General features: G+C 36.4%; 1 protein-coding gene across 1 annotated transcript in view; it reads right to left on the bottom strand.

Annotated features, from left to right (window-relative positions):
• LOC111159044 (aspartyl-tRNA synthetase) overlaps positions 1-22,140 on the bottom strand; it is a 67,154-nt gene extending 45,014 nt beyond the window's left edge. The window contains exons 1-4 of the mRNA XM_022521452.1: positions 21,916-22,140; positions 19,739-19,796; positions 16,312-16,404; positions 5,279-5,381 (exon numbers count right to left, since the gene is read on the bottom strand). Coding sequence (XP_022377160.1) covers positions 5,279-5,381; positions 16,312-16,404; positions 19,739-19,796; positions 21,916-21,981 — 320 coding nt within the window. The 5' untranslated portion in view covers positions 21,982-22,140. The remainder of the gene's footprint in view (positions 1-5,278; positions 5,382-16,311; positions 16,405-19,738; positions 19,797-21,915) is intronic.
• Positions 22,141-25,147: the final 3,007 nt, after the last annotated feature.

The following is a 25,147-nucleotide window of genomic DNA, read 5'->3' as shown; positions in this document are numbered from 1 at the left end:
TCAGATAAAGGACTAGTATCCAAAATCTGTAAAGAACTTTTTAAACTCAACACCCAAAGAACAAATAATCCAGTCAAGAAATGGGCACAAATAGAAATTCTGTACCCTTTAGCTATCACTCTCTTACCCCCCTCATTCTTCCCCTAGTCCTAAGCAACCATTAATATACTTTCTGTCTATATTAGCTCCTAACGTTAAATCAAAATGAATTTTAAAGGAAAATGAAAGCAGTATTAAAGATAACAAAATTCAAATAACAATATTAAAGTTTGCTAAAACTAAACTGCTGACATTTGGTTTACTGTTAAAGTTATAGTCTCATATCCAGTTGCATATCCAGTAATGTGAAGAACATCTGCTCAGAATTATATAAAACATTAAGTCTGAGGTTGATTTAGTACAGTTAGGTCCCATAACTAGCCCAAATACAGCAAAGAGCAATCCAAGAATGACAATGTAAATAAAGTATCAGTTAATAATTTTATAAAACTGCCTTGTCCATATGAAAGCTAATAATGTAGCGTTGTTAATTGATATTTGAATCAAACAGGTATCTAATCTGGTATCTACTAGAACTAGAAATAGAAACATTTTTCTTTGCATGGGAACCATTATATTATTAGTGATCCGCTGCCCCTACATAGACAAAAATAGGATTCAGTAAATCTGCTGGAATAGCATAGGCTTTTAAAAGTGCCTCTTAACTCTTAAGTATCACCTAGTAATCCAACTTGTTCTCAGCATCTGGTGCTATGCAAACCACAGTGAAATATCATTAGTACAGAACACGGATATTGTCTGGCTTCAGCTGGCATGAACAAAACTGTAAATATGACAGTAAATGCTATATGAAAAGTATTGAATTCACACAACAAGTTTCTGTTACAAGTTAGCCTCTAAAATGACATGGAAAAATACTCTTACATAATAACCTTAAGGTAATCGTTGAAATATACACTGTATTTTAAAAAACATAAAAAAACTTCCAGTCTCCTAAGAACATATCTATGGATCCCCAAAAAACGAAAAGAGAAACCAATGACTGAGGGTCATCAAAGACATGGGCTTAAGCTAAGTTACAAAGAATGAGGATTCAATGAATAAAAGCAAAACCTCTAAAATAAAAGGAAGAGAGGTCATCACAGACACAGAGAATCTGTCCGATATGAAGACATATGGCAAAGTAGTAGGAAATAACATTGTGATGAGGGAATTCATAGGCAGAATATTGCACATGGTTGGAAATAGGAAGCAATTAGAGATTTCAGATAAAAATACCACTTAAAAATAAACTTCTGGGAAGTACAGACTTTAAGGAAGAGCAAAAAGCTTGTATCTCTCAACAAATATTAAGTTTATATCTGAACGGACTATTTTGTTCCAACACAACTGACATGTGGCAGAAATTAAAAAGAACAACACTAAAAAGAGAATCAAAAAAGAAGCCAATGCCTTAGAAAACTCATTTGGAGAGAGAAAAATATTTCACTATCAAAAAAATTTTAGAAACTAACTATATGATTACTTTCATTCTAGTGTCATATCTGAAAATTATTCTTCATGCTTAGAATATAGAAAGTCTATGTGAGCTTAAGGTAAGGATTTTGCAGTATGATATAACAATGATATGTGAGTATAATGGACTACAGTAAGTTATAAAAATTCTTTTCATCTGTTAATGTCAAGTAAAGTAATTTCTTTCTAATGTTATTTATGATTTAATAATAACCTCACAACTTAGGTTCTTGTTTTACAAAAATGCCAGCACTGACCGAGCAAATAACTTCAAAGATAAATATATGACAGCTACCTTAATCTTTGTTTTCACAATGGAGTCAATGAATACCTATTTTATTTTATTTTATTTTTAAAAGATTTTACTTCTTTTCTTTGTGAGAGAGAGCACAAGCAGGGGAGGGTGGGAGGCAGAGGGAGAAGCAGGCTCCCTGCTGAGCAAGGAACCCAATGTGGGGCTCCATCCCAGGACTCTGGGATCATGACCTGAGCTGAACGCAGACGCTTAACCAACTAAGCCACCCAGGCGTCCCTGAATGCCCATTTTAAATAAAACAGTTTATGTAAAGCCTAGGCAGTAAAGATAATTTTTAGGAAAAGAGATTTTGAAAGATGAAGAAAAAAGCAAACACAATTTCCCCCTAAAACAGTCCTGAAAGTTCTTTAAAATTCACATTATAACCTCACTTGATTTATTATTATTCATGAAAAGAACAGGTAATTTTTAAAGTAAAATTTTTCTGTTCTTGATTTTCTTCTTTTAAAATTGGCACTTTGAACATAAGATCATTCTACTGGCTTTCTGTCAGAAACAACATGTGCCTCAGACTTCTGTTACCAAGAAAGATCAGGATTTCAATACTACTTGAGAAGTACAGTCTAAAGTCACGTAAAAAAGACAAGCTGACCTATCAGGGGCATGAAATCATGTTCCTAAGAAAATTATCAAATAACTACAAAAATTAAAAACTCATCGTTTTTACATGGATGGACCTAGAGGAGTATTATGCTAAGTGAAATAAGTCCGACAAAGACAAACACCATGTGATTTCACTTACATGTGGAATCTAAAAAAACAAAACAAATGAACAAATAAAGAAAAGAAGCAGAAATAGACCCATAAATACAAAGAACAAACTGGTAGTTGTGGGGCGGGGGGAGGCGGGGAATGTGAGGATGAGCAAAAAAATGTGAAGGGGAGTAAGAGATACAGGCTTCCAGTGATGGAATGAGGAAGTCACAGAGTCAATGGTATTGTAATAATGTATGGTGACATTGTATGGTGACAGATGGTAGCTACACTTGGTGGTGAGCATAGTATAATACACAGAGTTCCTGAATCACCACACTGTACACCTGAACTAATGTAACACTGTGTGTCAAACATATTTCAACTTAAAAAATATATATATTTTTTGCCACAGTCTTAGTCATGAGAATTTTCCTCTTTCACTAGGTAGCAAAGTTATTAACACACTTACTCTTAATTACTCAGGCTAGATACTTTAACGTATTAGTGGTGCCAAAAGTTAAATAATTAATGTAAGTACCACATGTTAAGTCTATTGTATAAAATTGGCTTCATTCATTTGTATATAACCAAAGGCTTTAAAATTTGCAACAGCTCTATTACGAAAACATCTTTTCCCACACATTACTAGTTATATAAAGTCCATTTTGGGGCGGGGGGGAACAGAGACTATAATAGATAAATGTTCTTTGCTTAAAAAAAAAAAAAAAAATCCGAGTCACAATTTAATTGTTAAGCTGAATTACATCTAGATCTTGAGTTCTACTTCAGGATTATGAAATCCAGGCTAACTTATCTAAATTCTTGCCTTGCCTAAGAGAAAGTTCACACTTACACTATATCATTTATATGAAAACCCTTCTTTAATTTATGTATTATGAGGACATTAGTGAACTAAATTCTATTTGGGAGAACATTTGCAAGTAGCTTTGCCAGCTAGAAAGCGTTGGCTGATCTCTGATAATGGCCAATTGCTGTTGGTCAAGTTGCAGGAGTTTCTGAGAAGATCCAAAATAATAAGAAATAACTATTTGTGGACTACTTTACTTCTAAAGATATCACATGAATTCACTTTCCTTTTGTCAGTAGGATATCTCTTATTAAATGTTAAGGGTAAGTGGGAATTTCAAAAGATTTTTAGACTAGAATATTTTCTTTAGGAATGTAACACTTTAAGGTTATAATGCAATTTAATGGAGACACACATTCTATTTAAAACTGTCAGCTTTATCTATTGGTTTTCAGAGCCAATTTAACACATAAAAGACAAAAGCCATAATGATTATTGTTGATTTGAAATTGACTTTTTCCCAGTATTTTTCAGTATATTAAATATAATTCAGCATATATGTCTATGGTTACCAGAGGCTCTATTTATAGAAGGCTCTGTGTGGAAAGTTTATTTCTAGGGACCAAGCTTATTTATGTCCCACTTTACAGGACTGACCTTAGAAGGCTAGCTGACAATGTACCCCATAAGCACACACCCTTACAGACCATGAGATGAAAACAGTAAACCTACTCACCAAAAGATACAGACAGAGATAGAAGTCTCTGGGTAGCAGGACTGGGAGACAGGGTGAGATGGGACTACTGTTATCAGTAATACAAATACTACTGAGTTCATCAGTGAACTGATGTCATTAGTGGCACTGGAGTTTTTAAACCAGAGTACAGATACTGCTGTGATACAATAAAACTAAATCTGATAAATAAATCTCTAAACCCATACCAGTTACATCCACTACATGTAAAACACTAAGGGAGTCAGGGAGGGCCCAAATATAAATTAGGATGTTAAATTAGATCATTTTTTAGTTCCTTTCTAGTTGTAAAATTGATGATTCTATCTATATACACTCATCTTTGAAAGCATACAACTAAAGAACAGAGATAAAAATCAATAGGAAAATTTAACAATTATCCCAGATTTAATTTCTTTGAAAAAATATTTATGCCTATGAAGTATGCTATTATTTAAAATATAAAGATCAGCCATTTTTCCAAATCTTCTTTGATCATTATCATGGAAATAAAATCTGAATAAACTGAGAAAAACACAAACAAAACTATCCACATTACCAACTATTACTACCTTAGAACTACAGCATAAACAAGCACTACACTATATCCTGCCTCTTGCAAACGTAACAGAACAATGCATTTCTACAGGAACTCTGAGCCAGACAGCAAAACTTGTGAGGAGAGGGGGCGGCGAGTGGGTTGATTTTACTTTTCTTTAACCCTTTTGATGTCAAAGTTAAAAGCTGTAAAATGTTATGACATTTGTTTTACTTCCTTTAGGAGGGAATCATTTGCAAAACTACACTCTTATTTTATATGCTTTTAGTTTTCAGTTAGAAAACTTGTTGCTTAATATGCAAATCTCAAACTGGGGGAGGGAGGTAGGAACTGAAGCTCAACAAACACAACAAAATAAAGTTGCTTTGCTATGTTGAGGCTGCCAGGCTTTTTGTTACTCTACTTGAAAGTAAATGTGACTTGTCTGTAGAGAGTGCTGCTTCAGCAGCTCCAAATGAATTTCAAGCCTGGGCTCCATATTTTCTCTTTTGTAAGTTTAATGTATTCAGCAATACTGAACTGACAATTTAAATAACTACATTTTTAAACAAACGAAGCATTGATGTTAATGTATGAAAATGGTCCAAATCCCTGGGAGTCTTGGTTCCCACCATTGTTTATTCTGACAACAGGATATAATTGCTTACTTACTTGGCAGCAAATTTAACCATCTGCTTGCTTGCATGGTCTCCCACAGCCACGAGTGCCTGGACATTAAACTGCTGCTGACGTAGGACCAAGAAACACTGCTTTCCTGAATAAGACAGAAAGAACACAAGTGTATTAAGGACATGCTACTTCAAGTTTTTACAAAGAAGAAAAATGTTTCTGTACTTTAAAACTGAGCCACAATTTTCTATACTCATCAGGCACGTACATACGTGTATCCAGCTTCCATATATTCATACTGTTGACAAGCTTTAAAGAAACCCAAGTTCCCTCTATGGTAATGAACTTACCGTAATTCCCTCTATGATAATGAAAATGTTTTTAACATGTTATGAGAACACAGGCAAATCACCAATTTCAAAAAAATATTATAAATCAGAAAATTATTTTGTCATAGCATTGATTAAACAATTTCAAGTAACTTCAGATCACTTTAAACATTCATTATCAAGTGTACACAGGCAAAGGCACTGTGCTAACCACTATGGGATCTTCAATGATGAAACCACAGAAGTGCTAATAAAGTGCTTAGTACTGAGAACACAAGCATTCTGTGCAGGTGGTCCATTTTACTTCTCACCAAAGTATATTTTAAAGAGCACCTAGAAAGACAGTTTAATTTCGTCCATGTTCTATTTTCCTCTGTTTTCCCTTATCATCTTCCCTGTCCTTTTCCTAAGAGTTCCACATTTTCCTCTTTACTTAAAAATTTTTTTTTTTTTAGGATTTTATTTGATAGTGAGAGAGAGCGAGAGCACAAGAGAGCACAGGCTGGGAAAGCTGCAGAGGGAGAGGGAGAAGCAGGCTCCATGCTGAGCAGGGAGCCCAACACAGGGCTCAAAGCAGGGCTCTATCTCAGTAGCCTAGGATCATGGCCTGAGCCAAAGGCAGATGCTTAACCAACTGAGCCACCCAGATGCTTCTCCAAATAACTTACTTTGCATATAAAAGATCATTCCATTTATCCTCTATAATCAGTTTTATTTTTACATATTGTGGGTCTCCCCTCTTTTCATAAGGAACTGCCATTCCCTATTCTTAATAGGGAAATATTAAAAATATCAAAATATCAAAAAATATTATTCATAATATTCAGTGACTATCCTTGTGACATCCTTTTCCTCTAAAGCAGACTCTTTTTAAGTCTCTGATCAAGTTTTGGGAAATTACTTCCTCATAAAATGAGTTAAATCTTTACAAGACCACTTTTCTTATCAGATTGTTTTATAGAATATCAAAAGATTTCAAAAAATCTTTCAAAAAATTTTAAAATCCTTGCAACCCCGCCCCAAAATGCAAGCAGATTTATAATCATTACTTTCAACATACAGTATTTTGAAACACAAATCAGACCACAATCATGAGTCTAAAAAAAGAAAAGAAAAAAGGTTGTAAACAAAGTGCCAACAGAAACACAATCTATGGACTTCAGAGTAATATATGACTGACATATTTTTAAGCACCAAATATACACTTATTTTCCCTTTCCTTTGAAGTATGATTCAGTCATAAAGTAAAATCTTAAAAAAGAAAGTTACACATTCTAAACACATTCAAGGGGATTTAAAGATACTGAATGGATAAAGATTGTTACCGTGGAGAAATCTGCAGATGGATCAAAATAACATTATCCTTGGAACTACTAAAAGCAGAAAATGTTTGAGAAACTTAACAGAATGTTTTTGTGAAATGGAAGGGAATGTGATTTAGTAAGTATATTAGCTGCTCTACTAGTGCAGATAGGCAGCAATGACCTAGCTGCACTACAAGCCATGCTGTGATGAACTCCAATGCTATAGGAAAGACCTTGAGAGAATGGAGCTCTACAGGACTTACAAAAACAGTTAGCACATGAAAATGTCTCTTGGGGGGCGCCTGGGTGGCTCAGTCGGTTGAGCGGCTGCCTTCGGCTCAGGTCATGATCCCGGACTTCCGGGATCGAGTCCCACATCGGGCTCCCGGCTCCTTGGGGAGTCTGCTTCTCCCTCTGACCTTCTCCTCTCTCATGCTCTCTCTCATTCATTCTCTCTCAAATAAATAAATAAAATCTTTAAAAAAAAAAAAAAAGAAAATGTCTCTTGGTTAGCACTAGGGGGTAACACTTTGTGTAAGGGTTGGTAAAGAGTAAAAAGCTTTGAAATCAAAAGACCTAGGATCCTATCCTGTCACTTCCTAGGAAGGGGCCTGAGGGAAAATTACTAAATTACTTTATGCCTTAGTTCTTCATCTGCAAAATGGAGAAAGTAATAGTATGCTTTTCATGGTTTTTTTTCCCTATAATCTTGAGGATTATACAGGTAATATATTTAGAGTTGTGACACACCCAATTAATATTATTAATTAATGTTAATTGTTATTAATAGCACCACTGCCACTGGCTCTTTATTTGATTGATTATCACTCCAATTTCACATTTGGATTACAGTGTGCAACAATCATGCCAGGTGCTGGGAACACAAAGTAAATATTTGATAGACAGTCATGATAGACTATTTTGTAAAGAAAGTGATAAAGCCATATAAAGCATAATCCCAATTTTGTCTAAGTATATTAAAATTGACTGTGTAGAGAAAAAAAAAAACACCAAAATGTGAATTTGATTGGCTAGGTAAAAACTACCACAATGTGGCCACTAACAGATGTGAAATTATAGGAAATTATGCTGTTCTTTGTATTTTTGGGTTTTTTCCCCTGAACTTTCTACAATAAGCATGTACTATTTTTCTAATCAGAAAAAATACTTTTTAAGAGAATAATACAATCGGGGAGGTAGATATAGAAGAAATGTAAGGGCTGAAAGGAAATCTTGGCCATCTTCAAGATTTAACACAAATAGTATGTAGAACCTGAGGGCGCTGTAGGAGACTAAATATAGAACAAAATATGCTCTCAAAGATTAGACCTCACTGCTAGGGAAAACAAATCAAGAAATCACTGGTAATGGGTGGAGTAAAGATTGTTCACTGTTCCCTTTTAATGTTTAATGTGCTTATTGTATATAATTCTAAATATTAAACCTCTTATTTTTTGAAAAAAGAAACAGATGGAAGGGAGGGGGTTAAGTAGTAAAACCAGCACCATGAGGTATTATATAAACCTACAAGTAAGAATGTATCAGCACAAAAACACCCAGATCAGTGGAACAGAAAAATAAACTCAAAATAGACCTTATTAGAGAAGAGAAATTCTAATTCTAGATAGAATTCAGGAAATTAAAAAAAAATCTAACAAGTAAAAAAACTGAGTGAAAAATGAAGTTGAATATTAAACTGTACAAAAGAGAAGGGGAGACCTTTCCAAGTCTAAAAGTTACAGAACATCTATACACAAAAAACTGAAAGTTTCCGTAGTGTAGTGGTTATCACATTTGCCTCACACAAAAAACTGAAACACTGGGAAAAACCATTTGCTAAATGACTTACAACCTATATGAGTTAACATCTTTAACATATAGAGATCATAAAGATTTATAAGTAAAGGACATTGAGATTCCAACAGGTAAATAGGCAATAAACTATAACAAATCATTTGAAAGAAAAAGCCTGAGTAGGTAAATATAAGGGAAAAAATGAAGATAATGCAAGTTGAAGCAAACAATGATGACACATAATTTACCTCTCATATTAGCAGAGATTTTAAAAATATATAATGGTATTTAATGCTTGGGAGAATTAAGTGAAAACTATTCCTCCGTAAGTTGCTGATGGCAAGGTAAACTTGCATTTTCTTTTGGAGAATCACTTGGCAATGAGCATTAAAAGCTTAAAATCGTTCTCTTTGTTTCAAGAAGTGTATTTCTTAGAAAGTATGTTAAGGGGGCACCTGGGTGGCTCAGCTGGTTAAGCGATTGCCTTCAGCTCAGGTCATAATCCTGGGGGGTCTGGCTTGTGGCTGAGCAGGGAGTCTGCTTCTCCTGCTCCTTCTGCCCCCCCCACTCCCCCGTTCATGCTGTCTTAAATAAAATCTTTTTTTTTAAAAAATGTATGTTAAGGAAATTGAGTATGGAAAGAGTCACAGTGACAAAGATGTTCACAGCAGTATTATTTGTATAAAAGCACTGAAGCTCTATTATTATTTATTTAAGCAGTCTTTATTAGTGGAGTGATCTACATGTGACTTCAATGCTATGCTTCCCAGGTTTCTGGTGTTCAAAGCACTTCAAATACTAGAGCCTTGATAGTCTACTCAAAAAGATTTTTAAAAGACTTAAAAATCCCACAAAAATCCAGTACTGGTTTCCTGGTAAGTAGACCTGTCCACTCAGACTTCTATCAAGTTCTTTTGATACCAAGTTCTTGGCTGTTAGTAAACAAAGTTGTTCCTTCCTTGGTTCTGGTTGGTGATACACAGCACTGCATGACCTGCTTTGTTCCAACTTTTGCAAGGCACTATCTGGTGAGTGATAACAGGGAGCAGCATGCAAACTGCCATCACTTTTATATAAATTTAAAAAACAAAGAATATACTCATGCTTGTAAATCCATTTTTTTTTCCTGGAAGGATACACAAGAAACAACAGTGGTTATTTTGGGGGGGAAGAGAGTGAGATGAAATGGAGAAGTTGGAATTGTGAGACTTCTGGTTTTTCCTTTTGTATCTTTTTTTTTTTTTTTAAGATTTTTAAATTTACCCATGTGAGAGAAAGAGAAAGAGTGAGAAAGCAAGTATGAGCAGGGAGAGGGGCAGAAGAAGAAGCAAATTCTAGGCTGAGCAGGGAGCCCGATGTGGGACTCAATCCCAGGACCCTGGAACCACCACCTGAGCTGAAGGCAGATGCTTAACTGACTGAGCCACCCAGGTTCCCTTTCCTTTTATATCTTTTTTGAACCTTTAGAATTTTAATTTTTACTATATCCACACATTACCTTTTATTCTAAGAAGTAAATATGTAATTTCTCACTTTAGCAAAAAAGTCCTTTTTGTCTAAGTTAGTATTGGAATTTTATAAGACAGACTAATCAACTGCTAAATATTACTCATCTTTCTTCTTGGAACCTGCCAACCAGGAGACAGTTTATAGAAAGGAAGATAAAGTCAATGTTCAAAATAGCTGAATGAATTTGCTATTTTTAGGTATTTTAAATTTGGCTCCTTAACAGTTAAGAATTTGTCTTGCATTTTGATTCTCAAGTTTTTAGAAGAGGTAGTTTATTTCTTAAGTTTACACAAGAATTCTGTTTCAGAAAAATGTAAAGTTTGATAACTTTTATAGCACCTGGTGCATTCTTTATTTCTAAGTTGAAGAACATGATCACAGTCAGGACAAAAAAGCTCACCCCCATCTCCATTATGGTGATAGCTCAGTAATAAAGCAGACTTTTGTGCAAGAACTACATTATCCAAGATGTGAGGCAATCTTATGTTTTCATCTCTTCCTACTGTATTTTAGCTTGCCAAGTTCCTGAATTCATCATTTAGATAATGTATCTTAACTTCCTAATACCCAACATTAACATTTTTCCTCATCATTTATGTTAATTCATTACTGAACAGAACGGCAAAGACCTAAATGTTTTAAAGTTACTTTCCGTTTGTTATTTCCCCTGAAATATTCTTGTATGTACATAAATTTAGGTTCTAAACTATCTGATAACCAAAATAAACTAGCTATTTTGGAAGAACAAGTAAGATTTCAGAAAGGACGGTATTGAAGAAATATTTTGTGTCAATGACTTCAATGTAGTATACACAAAATTTGAAAGGAGCCACAGATATTTCAATTACTCTTTCAATATGCAGGGTTAAGCTCATAAGCTTTCACAGTCTAAAGAAATGAATTTTAAGAGTATCACCAAGAGTTAAAAATTTCTCCTTGCTCCTGTATAAACCACCTGATTTTAGGGATAGGATCCATAAACCTAGTAAGAAATCTGATTTAATGTTTAAAAATGTATGAAATACTACCATTAAGAATATGTTATAAACAGATTTTGGTTTTTTTGGACATAACAGGATTCTAGTTGTCATGCTTCTGACACTATGATTTTGACACTTCCATTTCCTTATTTGTGGTTTTCTGGAGCTTTGCTCTACTTGAAATCGCTAGCATGGGTTATTTCACCCAAGCCCAGTTTTAACGTGCTACAACTTTTGGAGTTAAGGCACCTAAAAGCTTCCAAGTAAGTCATATTTACTGGTAATTTTTCCTATGTAAAGAAGAAGGGAGTAGGGTTTTGCGAATTTAAACCGTAAGATTTTATTTATTTCTTTAGATCATCTATTTTTTTTTAAAGATTTCATTTATTTGAGAGAAAGATAGAGAAAGCAAGCAAGTGGGCAGAAGCAGGGGGAGTGGCAGACAGAGCGAGAAGCAGGCTTCCCACAAAGCAGAGAGCCTGATGCGGAACTTGACCCCAGGACCCCGGGATCATGACCTGAGCCCAAGGCAGCCACACAGGCGCCCCTAGATAATCTACTCTGGCAGAAATAAGAAATGTTGATGATCGTTATTGGTAACAACATAGGGAAAGTGGTACTGTCACATACTTTTGGAAGTATTAACTGAGCAGTTTTTTTGGGAGGATAATCTGGTATAAGACATTTTAAATATGCATACATATGCCCTTCAACCCAACAGTTTCACTTCTAGTGATCTACGTTGGAGCAATACTGCCTTATGTAGACCTGTAACTAGAATTATGGAAAGATCTCCAAGAAACAGCATTAACTGAAAATTTAGAAAGTTGCAAAATAACAAATAAAATAGATCAGTTACACAAAATAAGACAAGTTAAAAGTCACATGAACAAAACAAAAACCTTTATATATATGAATATGTGCAGATGAGCATTAAAAAGAAAGATTTTTAGAGACATTGAACAAATTATTAAGAATTAACAGAAAGGCTGAGGCAGAGGATAGGGTGTAGAGAAGAAAAAAAAGGAGTATCACTTCTGTATTTTCCAAAAAATTTATGTAAAGATATTAATGTATGACTTGGGTAACTTACAGCTTAAACACAGATACACATATATATACACACTTAAAAACAAAATAGTAAGATTTTCCAATGAAAAATGATGAAAAGCAGATTAATGTAAAATCCCAAGGGAAAAAACACTGAAAACCAACCTCGTACTATACTAAAAGAATACTACCCACACCTTTGCCAAATTGTTTATTCCAAGAATCCAAAAATGGTTCAATATTAAGAAATCCAACTACTATAAATCATTACAATTACAAAGAGTTGATTTGTTATTTGTGATGGTTACATTCTATAAAGTCAGCAGGAACAATTTGCAAACATCAAGCCATTGCTCCTAAGGGAGTACAAGGTTAGGTTCCCGTGAGCCTCTGGTCACAATATTTTCACCAGTCCATCAATACATAACCTTGTTTTGTGGATATTTCTGTTTGAAGTCACACTGTTTAATATATATTGTTGATTCATTAACATTGAACTCAACGGCCAACAGTACTGTAACTCATGCTTGAATGAAGCTTATCTAATACATGTACTTTCTCTGCAAGGCATAAGCCTTCTTGCACTTAGGAACACTAGAAAGTACTTTAACATTACCCTTGGTGCCTACTGTAAACAGCCATATCACCAACAAAAAGCACAAAACTATGAAGAATCTGGCATTAAATAGATCATAAAAGAACATTTGTTCCTGAGAGCTGATACAAGAAGGTAGAGCTTCACTGTTCGACCTCAGCTGGGAACATATGCATTGGGCAAACTCAAGTTTTTGGTCTCTCTGCACATGACCATGTCTGGCATTTCTATGAATGACAGTGAAAAGTGCTACAGATACTGATTTTGGGGTTACAACTACATTGTAGCAAGCAGGACTATTTACAAATACACAATACATGAATAGAGAGGATCAACTATATTTTAATTTTTTATTATATGGAAAATTTCAAAAAACACAAAAGCAGAGAGAATAGTATATGAAGCTCTATATAAATACATTCAACACAATTAAATTTCAAGGGAAAAAAACTGATGAAAAAGGTCTAGTAAAATTTAACATCTATTTCTGATAACAGAAAATTTGGACTAGAAAAAAACTTCTTTTAATCTAGTCTTTAAACTCTGGCATTGTTTTCTAATGACATTTTATGCAGAACATCCAAAGTCATGAAATAACTCATCAGGAGTTTAAATCTCTGCTGTTTGAAAAATTCTTCATTGAGGGAATCCCCGTAGTACTGGAGAATCTACTTATCATTGCAAAGAGAAACAAAAAATAAGATAAACACTTGAAAGAAAAGGACAAAAGGATCATTATTTGTAAATGATAACAGTATCTACCTATAATCCCCATGTACTTCAGTAATTATCAACTCATGGCCACTCTTGTTTCAGCTTTATCCCAATCCTCAAATCCCTCGATTCCCATACTACTGTGAAGCAAATTTCAACCACATTATTTCACCGATACATAATTCGTATGGATACCTAAGAGATAAGATCTTTTTAAAAATAACATTACCACAGTACTATTATCATCTCAACTTCAAAAGATAAATTTTTTAACATCAAACATCCAGCCAATGTTCAAATTTCTGAGAGTCTCAAGTATCCTTCCTTCCTTCATTTAACTATGTATTTAACTTCTGATCCAAGCAAGTGACCGTTGAGAGAGAAAGTTCTTAAGTCCATCCCTTCCTTTTCAATTTATTTGTCTAAGAGATGAGGTCATTTTTGCCCAGTAGTTTCCTTAGTCTAGATTTTGCTGACTGCATCCTCACTGCTACTTAACATATTCCTTTGTCCTGTGTTTTTCCTTTAAGTTGGTTGTTAGATCTAAATGCTGCATGAGATTCAGGTACAATTTTTTGGGCAAGACTAGTGCATTGGTGGTGTTGAGTTCTTTCATGAACAGATATAAAATATTTCTGGTTGTCTATTGTGTTATTAGCAGTCACTGGTGATGAATGCCTGGGTAATTTACTAGGGGCAAAATGATGAAGTTCTAACATGCTTTTTTTCCATTTTATTAGCTGGAATACTACTCCAGCAACTTCCCCCTAACTACCATTTGGTTAGCCAGTGATATACAATTCATACAGAAATTGTATGAATTTCTTTTTATTTACTTTCTCTTTATTTACCAGTTTTCAAAATAATAAGCTTGTTTCACTGGTGACCAACCAGGTTTTCTGCCTGTCTTAGCATCATTATAAATTTATGGATTTAAAAATAGCTGATGTGTTTCAATTCACTGCAGTTATCCTTATTGATTCTCAAATTGGTCCATCTAGGGGATGCAAGCAAACAGAAATATTCTTGGTTCAGGCGTAAATGTAGCATGCATGGTATCTTTTCATTTGCTAAATCACTATATTTAGGAAACATACAAAGGCTTCCAGTCTAATGGGAAAAAGACAACTAAATGAAGGCTTAAAATACAATGTGATTATCTTTTGGTAGAATAAATGGCCCAAACTTTCAGAAAGGTAAATCAACATTTTTGAAAAAAAAACTCCACTAGTTTTCTCAAAGTCCAACAGTACTCAGCTATTTGGGGGGGGAGTACATTGGAAGAGCAGACAAACTTTTAGTTGTAGTAATCTTGTAAGATATATGCATATGTACATGAGATATATGTATAAAATGGTGTATATTAATTCTATAATAAACATTTTAAAACAAGAAATGTAACATAGAATGAATTAGATAGCATAGAAGTAATAAGCTCTGCTTGGGAGACTAAGTCTCTTAGAAAACTACCACATTCTGTTCATATTCTACCAATTACTATGAGTTCTTGGGTGAGTAGCTTTATTATTTGAAGCGTCAGTATATTCATTTACAAAGTGGAATAACAAAGCCTGTTCTACCTATGTGAAAAAGCATAAACATTATAAACTAATGTTAAGTGTCAATACTTTTAGACAATTTTGAACACTAGGCTAGAGCAATTTTACGTAAGGAACAGGCCTGTCTAAACAACCCTAATCTTTCTTCTTTGTTGTTAATGCTAAATTCTTAGTAGTGACAGAACTTTCTAGTGACAAAAATATTCTGTATTTGTGCTGTATTTGGGAGCCACTAGCCATTGTGGCTATTAAGATTCAAATTACAGCTAGTGACTTGAACTATTAAATTTAAATTTAAATAGTTATATGTAGCCAGTGGTCACTGTTTTGGACAGCCTAAACTTAGCCTTATTTCTTTGTTACCTATCTTGCTATCTAAATATTATAAACATAAGAATGTTAACATATGAAAAGCTTCTCAAACATACTCTTCACTTAAAAAAATTTAAATTTTTGGGGTGCCTGGGTGGTTCGCTCGGTTAAGTGTCCCATATTTTATTCCAGCTTGAGTCATCATCTCAGGGTTGTGAGAGAGAAGCCTGTGTTGGGCTCTGCACTCAGTGTGGAGCCTGCTTGGGATTCTCTCTCTCTCCCCCTCTCACCCAACTCCCACCCAAAAAAACACAAAAAACAAAACTTTAAACTTTTTTTTTTAATTTAAAGATTTTATTTATTTATTTGACAGAGAGAGATCACAAGTAGACAGAGAGGCAGGCAGAGAGAGGGAGGGAAGCAGGCTCCCTGCTGAGCAGAGAGCCGGATGCAGGACTTGATCCCAGGACCCTGAGATCATGACCTGAGCCGAAGGCAGCGACTTAACCCACTGAGCCACCCAGGCGCCCCAAAACTTTAAACTTTTGAGTGATGCTAGAAAAGTACCTTAAAGTCTTAGATTTAATCTGAGTCTTTAAGGTCAAATTATTTTTAAGGATGTCATTTATTAATTTTTTTTTTTTAAAGTAGGCTCTACGCCCACAGGTGAGCCCAACATGGGGCTTGAACCCGCAAGCTGGAGATCAAGACTAAGGCTGAGATCAAGAGTCAGTGTTTAACCAACTGAGGCATCCAGACATCCCAAGGATGTCCTGTAAGAACCTAAACATGGATTAATGCTTCACAGTGATTTAAGAAAAGAAAACAGATGTTTTTGTTTTGTTTTTAAAGATTTATTTTGGTCTATGAGGAATTTGCAAAACAAAAAATTCAGAGTCCTTACCAAAAGGACTTGAAATCAATCTTACCTTTAGCTCTACTTGTATGAACCCTTGCACGCACCCAAATAACTTCATCAGCTTTTTGTACTGTCAAGTCACTAACCCGAACCAAAACTCGATCTGCAGCAAATAAGTAAAACAATTTTGCATTCAGAATTTACAAAATTATAACTATTTTGGTTTAGCAGCTAGCATAAGTACTTGGTATTATCTTAAGTAATTTTCAATCTCCGACAACACCTTCTTTTCTATCATTCTCCATATGTAATCTGCTTCAAGTTTTATGAATTGTACTATGTATGTCTCTAAAATCTATCCAGTTCTTTCATCTTCATTGCTACCATCTCAAACCAAAGTACCGTTTGGTTTACCTAAAACACAGCAATAACCTTATAACTGGCATTCCCCTGATACCCTAACTCAGGCTACACTGGAGTCAAAGAGATAGTTTCAAAATGCAATCTCTTGAATACTTCAATGACTTATAGGGCCAAATACAGACTGTCTTCACCTGCCTTTGCCTAAATGCACATGATATTTTCCCTTGCCTGCCATAGTATGTAAGTCAATCATACACGGGAGGATTTTCTGCTAGGACTGGATGGTCATGGTACCAGGACACAGAGAATGATCCAGGGAAGGCATGTTCCTCAAAATGAACTAATCAAAGTCCTTCTGTGGGACTTAGTATAGAGACATAGGAATGAAGCTCTCTTCCCTGGGGTTTCTGAGCCGAGATGGTATAGGCCTGGGCTGCAGCCACTATCTTTCCCAGTACTGGAGATGGAAGGACAAGAGAATAAGCCAACAACCTACAGGAGGTAGAGCCAAAAAGTAAAGAGGAAGTATAGATGCTGCTTGAGCCTCTAGATTCAATTATGCTGCATGCTATCTCATACTTTGTTTCCTATAATTATGTGAGCCAATAAATTCTCTTTTTGGCTGTGAGCCCCCAATGCTAATAACAAAATACTGTATTTATCCAGAAATCCCAGAAACAGGAAAACTGACAAAATTTACAGAAACAGGAAAACTGTGACAAAATAACTACTATGTCCAGATAGTGATATAAGGCAATTGTGATCCAGAAGTGATCCAGAAATCATTTTATTTTAAATAGGCAATAATGAATATCAAATAAATATTTAAGTATTAATTAAAAACAGTAACAGACATGACATCAAAACATCAAGAGTAATAAAAGATATCTATTCTCAAGAGTTACATTGCCTAATTATAACCAAATTTGTCAATATATCATGCAGCAAAACCTAATTATTATTACTAAAAATACCTTTGGGAAGACATTATAATGGAATCAAATTATAAATCTGTTTTACGCACTTTGCTAAATGTATTTATAGCTTCTCTCTTGAAGCAAAGATGCAGCTTAGAGAGTATTTGATTTATAGAACACCATGGTTCTCATTGCCAGAAACAAAGTGAAAGAACGAGGAATTTCTAAGCCATGAGGTATCACGGGAAAATTTCTGCAGAACACTGCCAACAGACTTTATAAATTAAGCCAACTTCCAAATCTATTGTGTAAACTCAGTCAAAAGAAAGTGTGAAAGAGAAAAGACAAAGCAGCATAAAATTTTAAAACACAAATCTGAAGATGTCAAGACTGAAAAAGCAAATGACTTACTAATCAGTCAAAACTCAAAACCAAATGAAACAAGAGTAACATAAATCTAAAAGAATGAGTTTATAAATAAATGGCGTAATTAGAGTAATTTTTAAAGTACTTTTTTAAAAAAGATTTTATTTATTTATTTGAGAGAGAATGAGAGAGATCACAGAGGGAGAGGGAGAGGAAGAGGGAGAAGCAGACTCTCCACTGAGCAGAGAGCCTGATGAGGTATGGGGTATGGGGCTCGGGGCTCCCTCAGATCCCTCCAGATCTCAGGACCCGGAGATCACGACCTGAGCCCAAGACAGACGCTTAACTGACTGGGCCACCCAGATGCCCCTTAATACTACTTTTGGAAACGAAGAGTACCATTCCTTCTTTTCTGTAGCATTCCAACTAATTAGCACAGGGGTTCTCAACATTCAGCATATCCACAAATACTTAAGACACATGTTACACTCTCACCAGTATGACTGGCTGAGACAATGATCAGAGGCAGCAGTATTTCAGTTTGAAAATCTGCCGCCTCTTCCACACTTTTAAGTTACTAGCATTAGAACAAAGGAATTTGGAGAAATGGAAGCACATGCAAAGAAAACTGCATGTTGAACCAAGTATTAGGATTTTAGCAGAGATAAACCAAAGGCAGAATTTTCCTATTATAGTACTGTAACCAGGAGACATACATTGTTTATTACCACCCCTCCCCTGCTCTGGCCCACCCCATGAGAAGAAATTTTAAGTGGAAGACAGTAGTGTGGCTTTGCCAGCCAAATGGGAACTGTACCACAATAGGTGATTGGGGCTCATGTAAAAGACTGAAGCTCCAGTGAGCTTCTTTGTTATAGTTCAAGGAAGTCCAATTCAGGAAGATGTGAAGCTGAAAAAAAGTCTCTAATCACCCCTCCTGCTTGTCCTGGCAGGGGAATGTTATCTTCTATACTGTTTGTATTCCATTTTATACTAAACTATTTTACTCCACCATCTTTGCTTTTGGAAACTGTTTATTCTTAGCAAACCATGTCTTACATTGTATATTGTACTTCCCAAGAAAGTTGAGAAGTAAAAGTTATTTTGTGGCAGTGCAATAAATTGAATCCCAAAGTACAATTAAAGTGACCTGGAGGCTTACTTCCGAAACATAAAATTCACAGGCAGGCTTCTAAATCAGAAGTACATAAAGAAAGAAAGAAAGAGAAAGAGAGAGAGAGAGAGAGAGAGAGAGAAAAGAGAGAAAGAAGTACTTAGTACTTCCAATGGGCCAGAACTTAAAGGTTTGCAATTGTACCAAAGTTTGAATGATTTGGGGTGTCTACCAAAAGAAAAGTGATTGTTAAATAGTTGAGGGTAAGATAAGTCTGCTGAAATTCCACACAAATATATAAAAATACAAACAAAAGGAGGAAATAAATAGAAACAGAAAACCTACAGGTCTGAGAGAAACAGCATGTGACAAGCCAATTTCAAAGAAATATAATAAAGTGAAGGGGAAAAAGGAAAGGAGGTCGCTCTGTAAAATATGCAAAAAGGTTGCGTATAATGAAGGAGTTAATATTAACCATTCTTTTTTATCTCCTAGGCTAGAGCTAAATTTTAGTTAAATTTTGTACCTTACCCTTTTAATATAATCTACCACTTAAAGTAAACTTTTGCTGTATTTTTCTTCCCTTTCTAGAGTAGTAACCCTAGACTGAAAATGATTATGCAGGTTATCATTTAACCTTTTCAGAGTTATGCCAAACTTACTTAACTTCATGAAGAGCTTTCCTGGAATTAGGAGGGGGAAAAAAAAAGAGGCTTAATTATCAAATAGCTACTGACCTGGTTTTTCTTGTGATTGTATCATTGAAGATATTCCATATCTTTCTTTAGCATAATCCTACAAAAAATGGTTTTGGATTATGACTTTTTATTTAGGCACAAATAGCACAATATACACATACATACAAATAACAGAATATAAAAATGAATTCATTTTAACCTTCAGGACCATTTTATCAATTTAGGGAATTGGTAGTTTTAAAGTGTGGAAATCTGCCGTATCATTTACCTATATGCAGAAAAAGTTTCTTTTGTTTTGAAGATCATGAGTCCTGGATGGATATATCATACACAACAGCACTCAAAGATAAAATTTTCACACATAAACAACACATCTTAACTACCTTCTTCAAAAAGAACATTAAATGACTTCAAAGCAGGGATATAAATTTCCTCTGTGAAGGGAGTAGGATGAAGTAACATAGTTTTATTAACTTCCTATTACAGGAAGAGATGTTCAAAGAGAACCAACATTTTTGGGTAAGCTTTCTGAGCACAGATGTCCTCAGTTTTTAGAAATTGAGATGTTGAATATAAACCACTACAACTTTGTAAAATGGCAAACATATTCACCAGCTTCCTGTTTCTAAAACTACCTTCAGCATACAGGGTTGCAAGGGGTTAAAAATGGACACTATCTAATTTCTTATTACATTTTAAAGAGCAGGAAACAGGGTATCTATGGTACAGACTATAAACAACAAACTATACTTACAGAAGAGATAAGTGGCCTTTTATTTTAATCTCACTACACTTTTAAAATGTTATCTTAAGATCCTTCTAGCTAGAAAATGACATAATTCCACCACAATGTCTACCTTATTATCTAGACCTATGCTATCTGCAAGGGAACGTAGTTTATATAATTAGATCAAGAATAAGCAAAAATAATTTCCTTAGCTTTTATAAGGTATTTTAAGGAAGCAATTAGTTTCTGTCACTCTATAGCTATCTGCTGGATTACTCTCCTTTAGATCTGGCAGACACTGGAGTTTATATCAAAATAAACCAGACATGTTAAGGTGAGTACTGAACAATTTTTTTTTCAAATTAAAAAAAATACACCTTGGGGCGCCTGGGTGGCTCAGTGGCTTAAGCTGCTGCCTTCGGCTCAGGTCATGGTCTTAGGGTCCTGGGATCGAGTCCCACATCAGGCTCTCTGCTCAGCAGGGAGCCTGCTTCCCTCTCTCTCTTTCTGCCTGCCTCTCTGTCTACTTGTGATCTCTCTCTGTCAAATAAATAAATAAAATCTTAAAAAAAAAAACTACAAAAAAACGTTAAAAAAAATACACCTAAAAACAAAATAACCCAGCCCTAATAGACAGTCACAGCATAAGTAGATTACAGAGTGTGAATACAGAGATCACTTATCAGTACTGTTCATATTTCAGCTTTTGTTCTATCTAATATTATTAAGATGACCCATTCCTTATGTAGCTTATCACAAATTCATAGCTCCTCAAGAGAAAAATTAGGAGCTGGGTAGGGATTAGGACCTGGTTATCCTACAGCATAGTAAGCTGTAGGACGACTTTAAACTTTCATTTCTGAAAAGCACTGAAGGACCACTGGGTATTATGAATTACCCACATGATTTTGAATCACTTTATCTCAAATACTTGCTTTGCAAACTTCCCTACCTACCTCACCAGGTCACTAGAAGGGAGAAAGTAAATAAAAATGGCAAGCGTTCTAGAAAGCTGCCACATAGCAAATGGTCATTAAACATACTGGCAGATCGTTTTACTGGCATTACTTGCAAAAACATTAGGAACACGAGAGCTGAGGAAAAAAATCGATTACTAGTGGACACTAAAATTTTACGGGGCGAGGAGTAGGGGCGGATTACATGAAGGACATGCCTAACCCACTGTGATCCGGCCGCTCCTACTTCCGGGACAGTGGGAGCTCCAAGTCCACGCCACCCCGGACACGCTTCTGTTCTGCTAGGCCTCCCAAGCGCCCCTGTGAGAAATCAGATCCGGTGTGGGTCTGGCCACGGTGCTCGCGCAAAGGCCCAGTGAGGGTTCTGGGCATCCCCGGCCCCACGCCCGGGGCCTGCGAGCCAAGTGCCAATAGGGAGTCGGAGGCAAGGCCCTGCTCACCCTACTCCCTCCCTCAGAGCGGTGCGGCCCAGGGGGTCTGTTCTCCTAGGCCCGGGGAAGGAGGACACCCACTTCCGCCGCGTCCATGATCTCCCGCGGCTTCTCCTGACTCTTGCGGCTTGCACTGGCGCTGGGCATCGGGACAATGGGACAGGGCAGCGGTCACCACCCCTCCTCGCAGGCTTCCGTAGGGCAGGCAAAGGGGCTTCTAAATGCCACACAGTCTCCGCCTTCCCGGCCCTTCAGCCAGCACGCGCTCTCAGACTCCCCGTGGAGGGTCGGCTCCGGAAAGATCGCGAGAACTGAGATTCCTGAGCGCCGTAAGGCGAGCTGCCAGGCGCCGTCGTGCCTTCTTGCCCCGCCCCTACGAGAGTTTAGTGTTTCAGGGAATCCCTGGGAATTCGTTGGAGTGTCGCGGGACTGGTTCTGAGGAGCTGGGTACCTGAATTCCATTAGGTGTGACCCGGACCTCTGGCGTTTTCCGCTCTTATCCTCGTTGCGACTTTTGCTCGGTTCTCTTCAGCCTTATATACCCCTACTGGCTTTAAATGCAGACTGTTCACTAAAACATTCACCCAAGCTAAGGCTTCGGCTTTCCTCCCTCAGACTTTCCCTGCCTTCGCACTCCCCAGCGGCATTGCAGCTGCCTGCAGGTGCAGGAGACCTCTTCCTCAAACCGCTCCCTGTGTATTGAGGTCACAGGAGTGCTGGGTCAAAAGCAGTTGGCTTGCTAAGGTAGGATTGGGTACCACTACCCAAGGGAATAGGTGAGGTGTAAACACAATGGTGGAAACCCCTCACAATTACACTGATTACCTGGACCCGTTGCATCGTTTCAGGATGTGCATAGTGTTGATTGTTCAAGGGACACATCTCCTTGCTAGGCTTTAAAAAAGATTGGGATCCATGAGCCTTTTATCGCAATTGAAAGTAATTTGGTGACTAGATTACTCTCTCCTGCTAGACTTCCTTGCACTTTGTCAAGTTCTAACTATCTTAGTCATGTCTTAGCCTGGCACAAAGTGGCACAGTTCATACTCGTTAAAGAGTGCAGAGAGACCCCAGTGCAAATAAAAGGGCTCTGGAGGCTTCCTCATAGAGGTCCTGGGATACAGTCGCGAGAAGACAACATCCCTGCCCTTGTGTAGCTTGCCGTCTTTCTGATTGTAGCTGAGAAGAGAGATGCTGTGAAAGTTTCTTTGAGGGCATTCACCTCAGGGTTTCCCGAAGAAGTGATTCTTCAGCTAAAATCTAAAGTAGGTGTAGGGGCAACCAGGTGAAAAGGGACTGAAAAAATAGAATATTCAAGATGAGAGGGTACAGAGAGAAAGATCATGGTCAGGTTGAGGTAGTATGCATAAGATGCTTTTGAGACATCCCAAGGGAGATGTCCAGGTAATCACTGGCCTTGTAAGGTCTGGAGCATAGAATAAAGGTCTGGACTATGGATAAAGATGGGTAAGACAGGAGAGCTATGTGGTTATTGAAGTCCTGGACTAAAAAGAGAATATTACAAGAAGAGAGTATTAACATTGATCGTCAATTGCTGTATAGACCTCAAGTAAGATGATGACTGAAAAATATTTGTTGGATTTAGCAACATAGAGGCTATTGGTATTCTTAATAAACACTGTTTATGGTAAAGTGATGGGGTAAGAATTGGCTAAGAAGTGAGTGACAGTGAAGAAATCAAAGTACTGTGAATGATTCTAAAAATCTTTATATGGTGCCTACTATGTGCCAAGCATTGTCAGTATTTTAGGTATACTAACTCACTTAATTCTTAAATTTTTAAAAATTTGAAATACAGATGAAACAATATTAAGTGTACGATATAGTGATTCAACTTTTATTTATGTTATGAAATGCTTACCACATTAAGTGCAGTTACCATCTGTTACCATATGTATTCCCTATGCTGTACTTAATATCCCCATGATTATTTAAAATTTTTTTTTATTTTTTAAAGATTTTATTTATTTGAGAGAGAGCAAGGGTGAAAGAGATCAGAGAAAGGGGGAGAAGCAGACCTCCCACTGAGCAGATAGCCAAACTAGGGGCTAGATCCCATGATCCTGGTATCATGACCTGAGCTGAAGGTAGACACTTAACCCACTAAGCCACAGGTGCAACCCCCCCCCCCACCTCATGCCATAACTTATTTTATAACTGGAAATTTGTACCTCTTAATCCCCTTTACCTGTTTTGCCCATCCCTTTACCCTCTCTCCTCTGGCAAGCACCACTTTGTTCTGTGTATTTATGACTCTATATTTTGTTCTTTTTTAGATTCTATATATAAGTAAAATCATATAATATTTGTCTTCCTCTGTCTGACTTATTTCACTCAGCATAATGTCCTTTAGGTCTACCCATGTTGCCCTAGATGGCAAAATTTCATTCTTTTTATGGCTGAGAAATATTCCATTGTTTATATACCACATTGTCTTTATCCACTTATCTATCAGTGTACACTTAGGTTGCTTCCATGTTTTGGCTATTGTAAATAATGCTGCAATGAACACAGAAGTGCATATATCTTTTTAAATTAGGGTTTTCAGGGGTTCCTGGGTGGCTCAGTGGTTAAAGCCTCTGCCTTCAGCTTGGGTCGTAATCTCAGGGTCCTGGTATCGAGCCCCAGCATCGGGCTCTCTGCTCAGCGGGGGGCCTGCTTCCCCCCCTCCCCCGCCTGCTTCTCTGCCCACTTGTGATCTCTGTCTGCCAAATAAATAAATAAATAAATAAATCTTTTAAAAAAAAATAGGGTTTTCATTTTCTTTGGGTCAATGCCCAGAGGTGGAATTACTGAATCATATGGTAGTTCTATTTTTTTTTTTATTTTTTGAGGAACCTCCGTACTGTTTTCCATGTTGCACCCATTTACATTCCCATCCACAATGCCCAAGGGTTCCTTTTTTTCCACATCCTTGCTAACACTTGTTATTTCTTGTCTTTTTGATACTAGCCATTCTGACAGGTGTGAGATGATATCTTACTATGGTTTTGATTTGCATTTTCCTGATGATTAGTGATATTGAGCATCTTTTCATGTATCTGTTGGCTATTTGTATGTCTTTGGAAAAATATCTGTTCAGGTCTTCTGCCTCTTTTAATCAGATTTTTGGGGGGTGTTGGGTTGTATAAATTCTTTATATATTTTGAATTGTAGCCTCTTATCAGATACATCATTTGCAAGTATCTTCTTCTATTCAGTAGGCTGCCTTTTTGTTTTGTTGATGGTTTCCTTTGTTGTGTATAGTCCACATACACAGAGGAGAAGGGTATAGTCCCAGTAGTTTATTTTT

This window comes from Enhydra lutris, unplaced genomic scaffold (genome assembly GCF_002288905.1).
Source record: "Enhydra lutris kenyoni isolate GAN:26980312 unplaced genomic scaffold, ASM228890v2 scaffoldscaffold1, whole genome shotgun sequence".
Lineage (NCBI taxonomy): Eukaryota > Metazoa > Chordata > Mammalia > Carnivora > Mustelidae > Enhydra > Enhydra lutris.
Note: the sequence above shows the minus strand (reverse complement) of the source record. Positions and strands in the feature narration are given on the sequence as shown.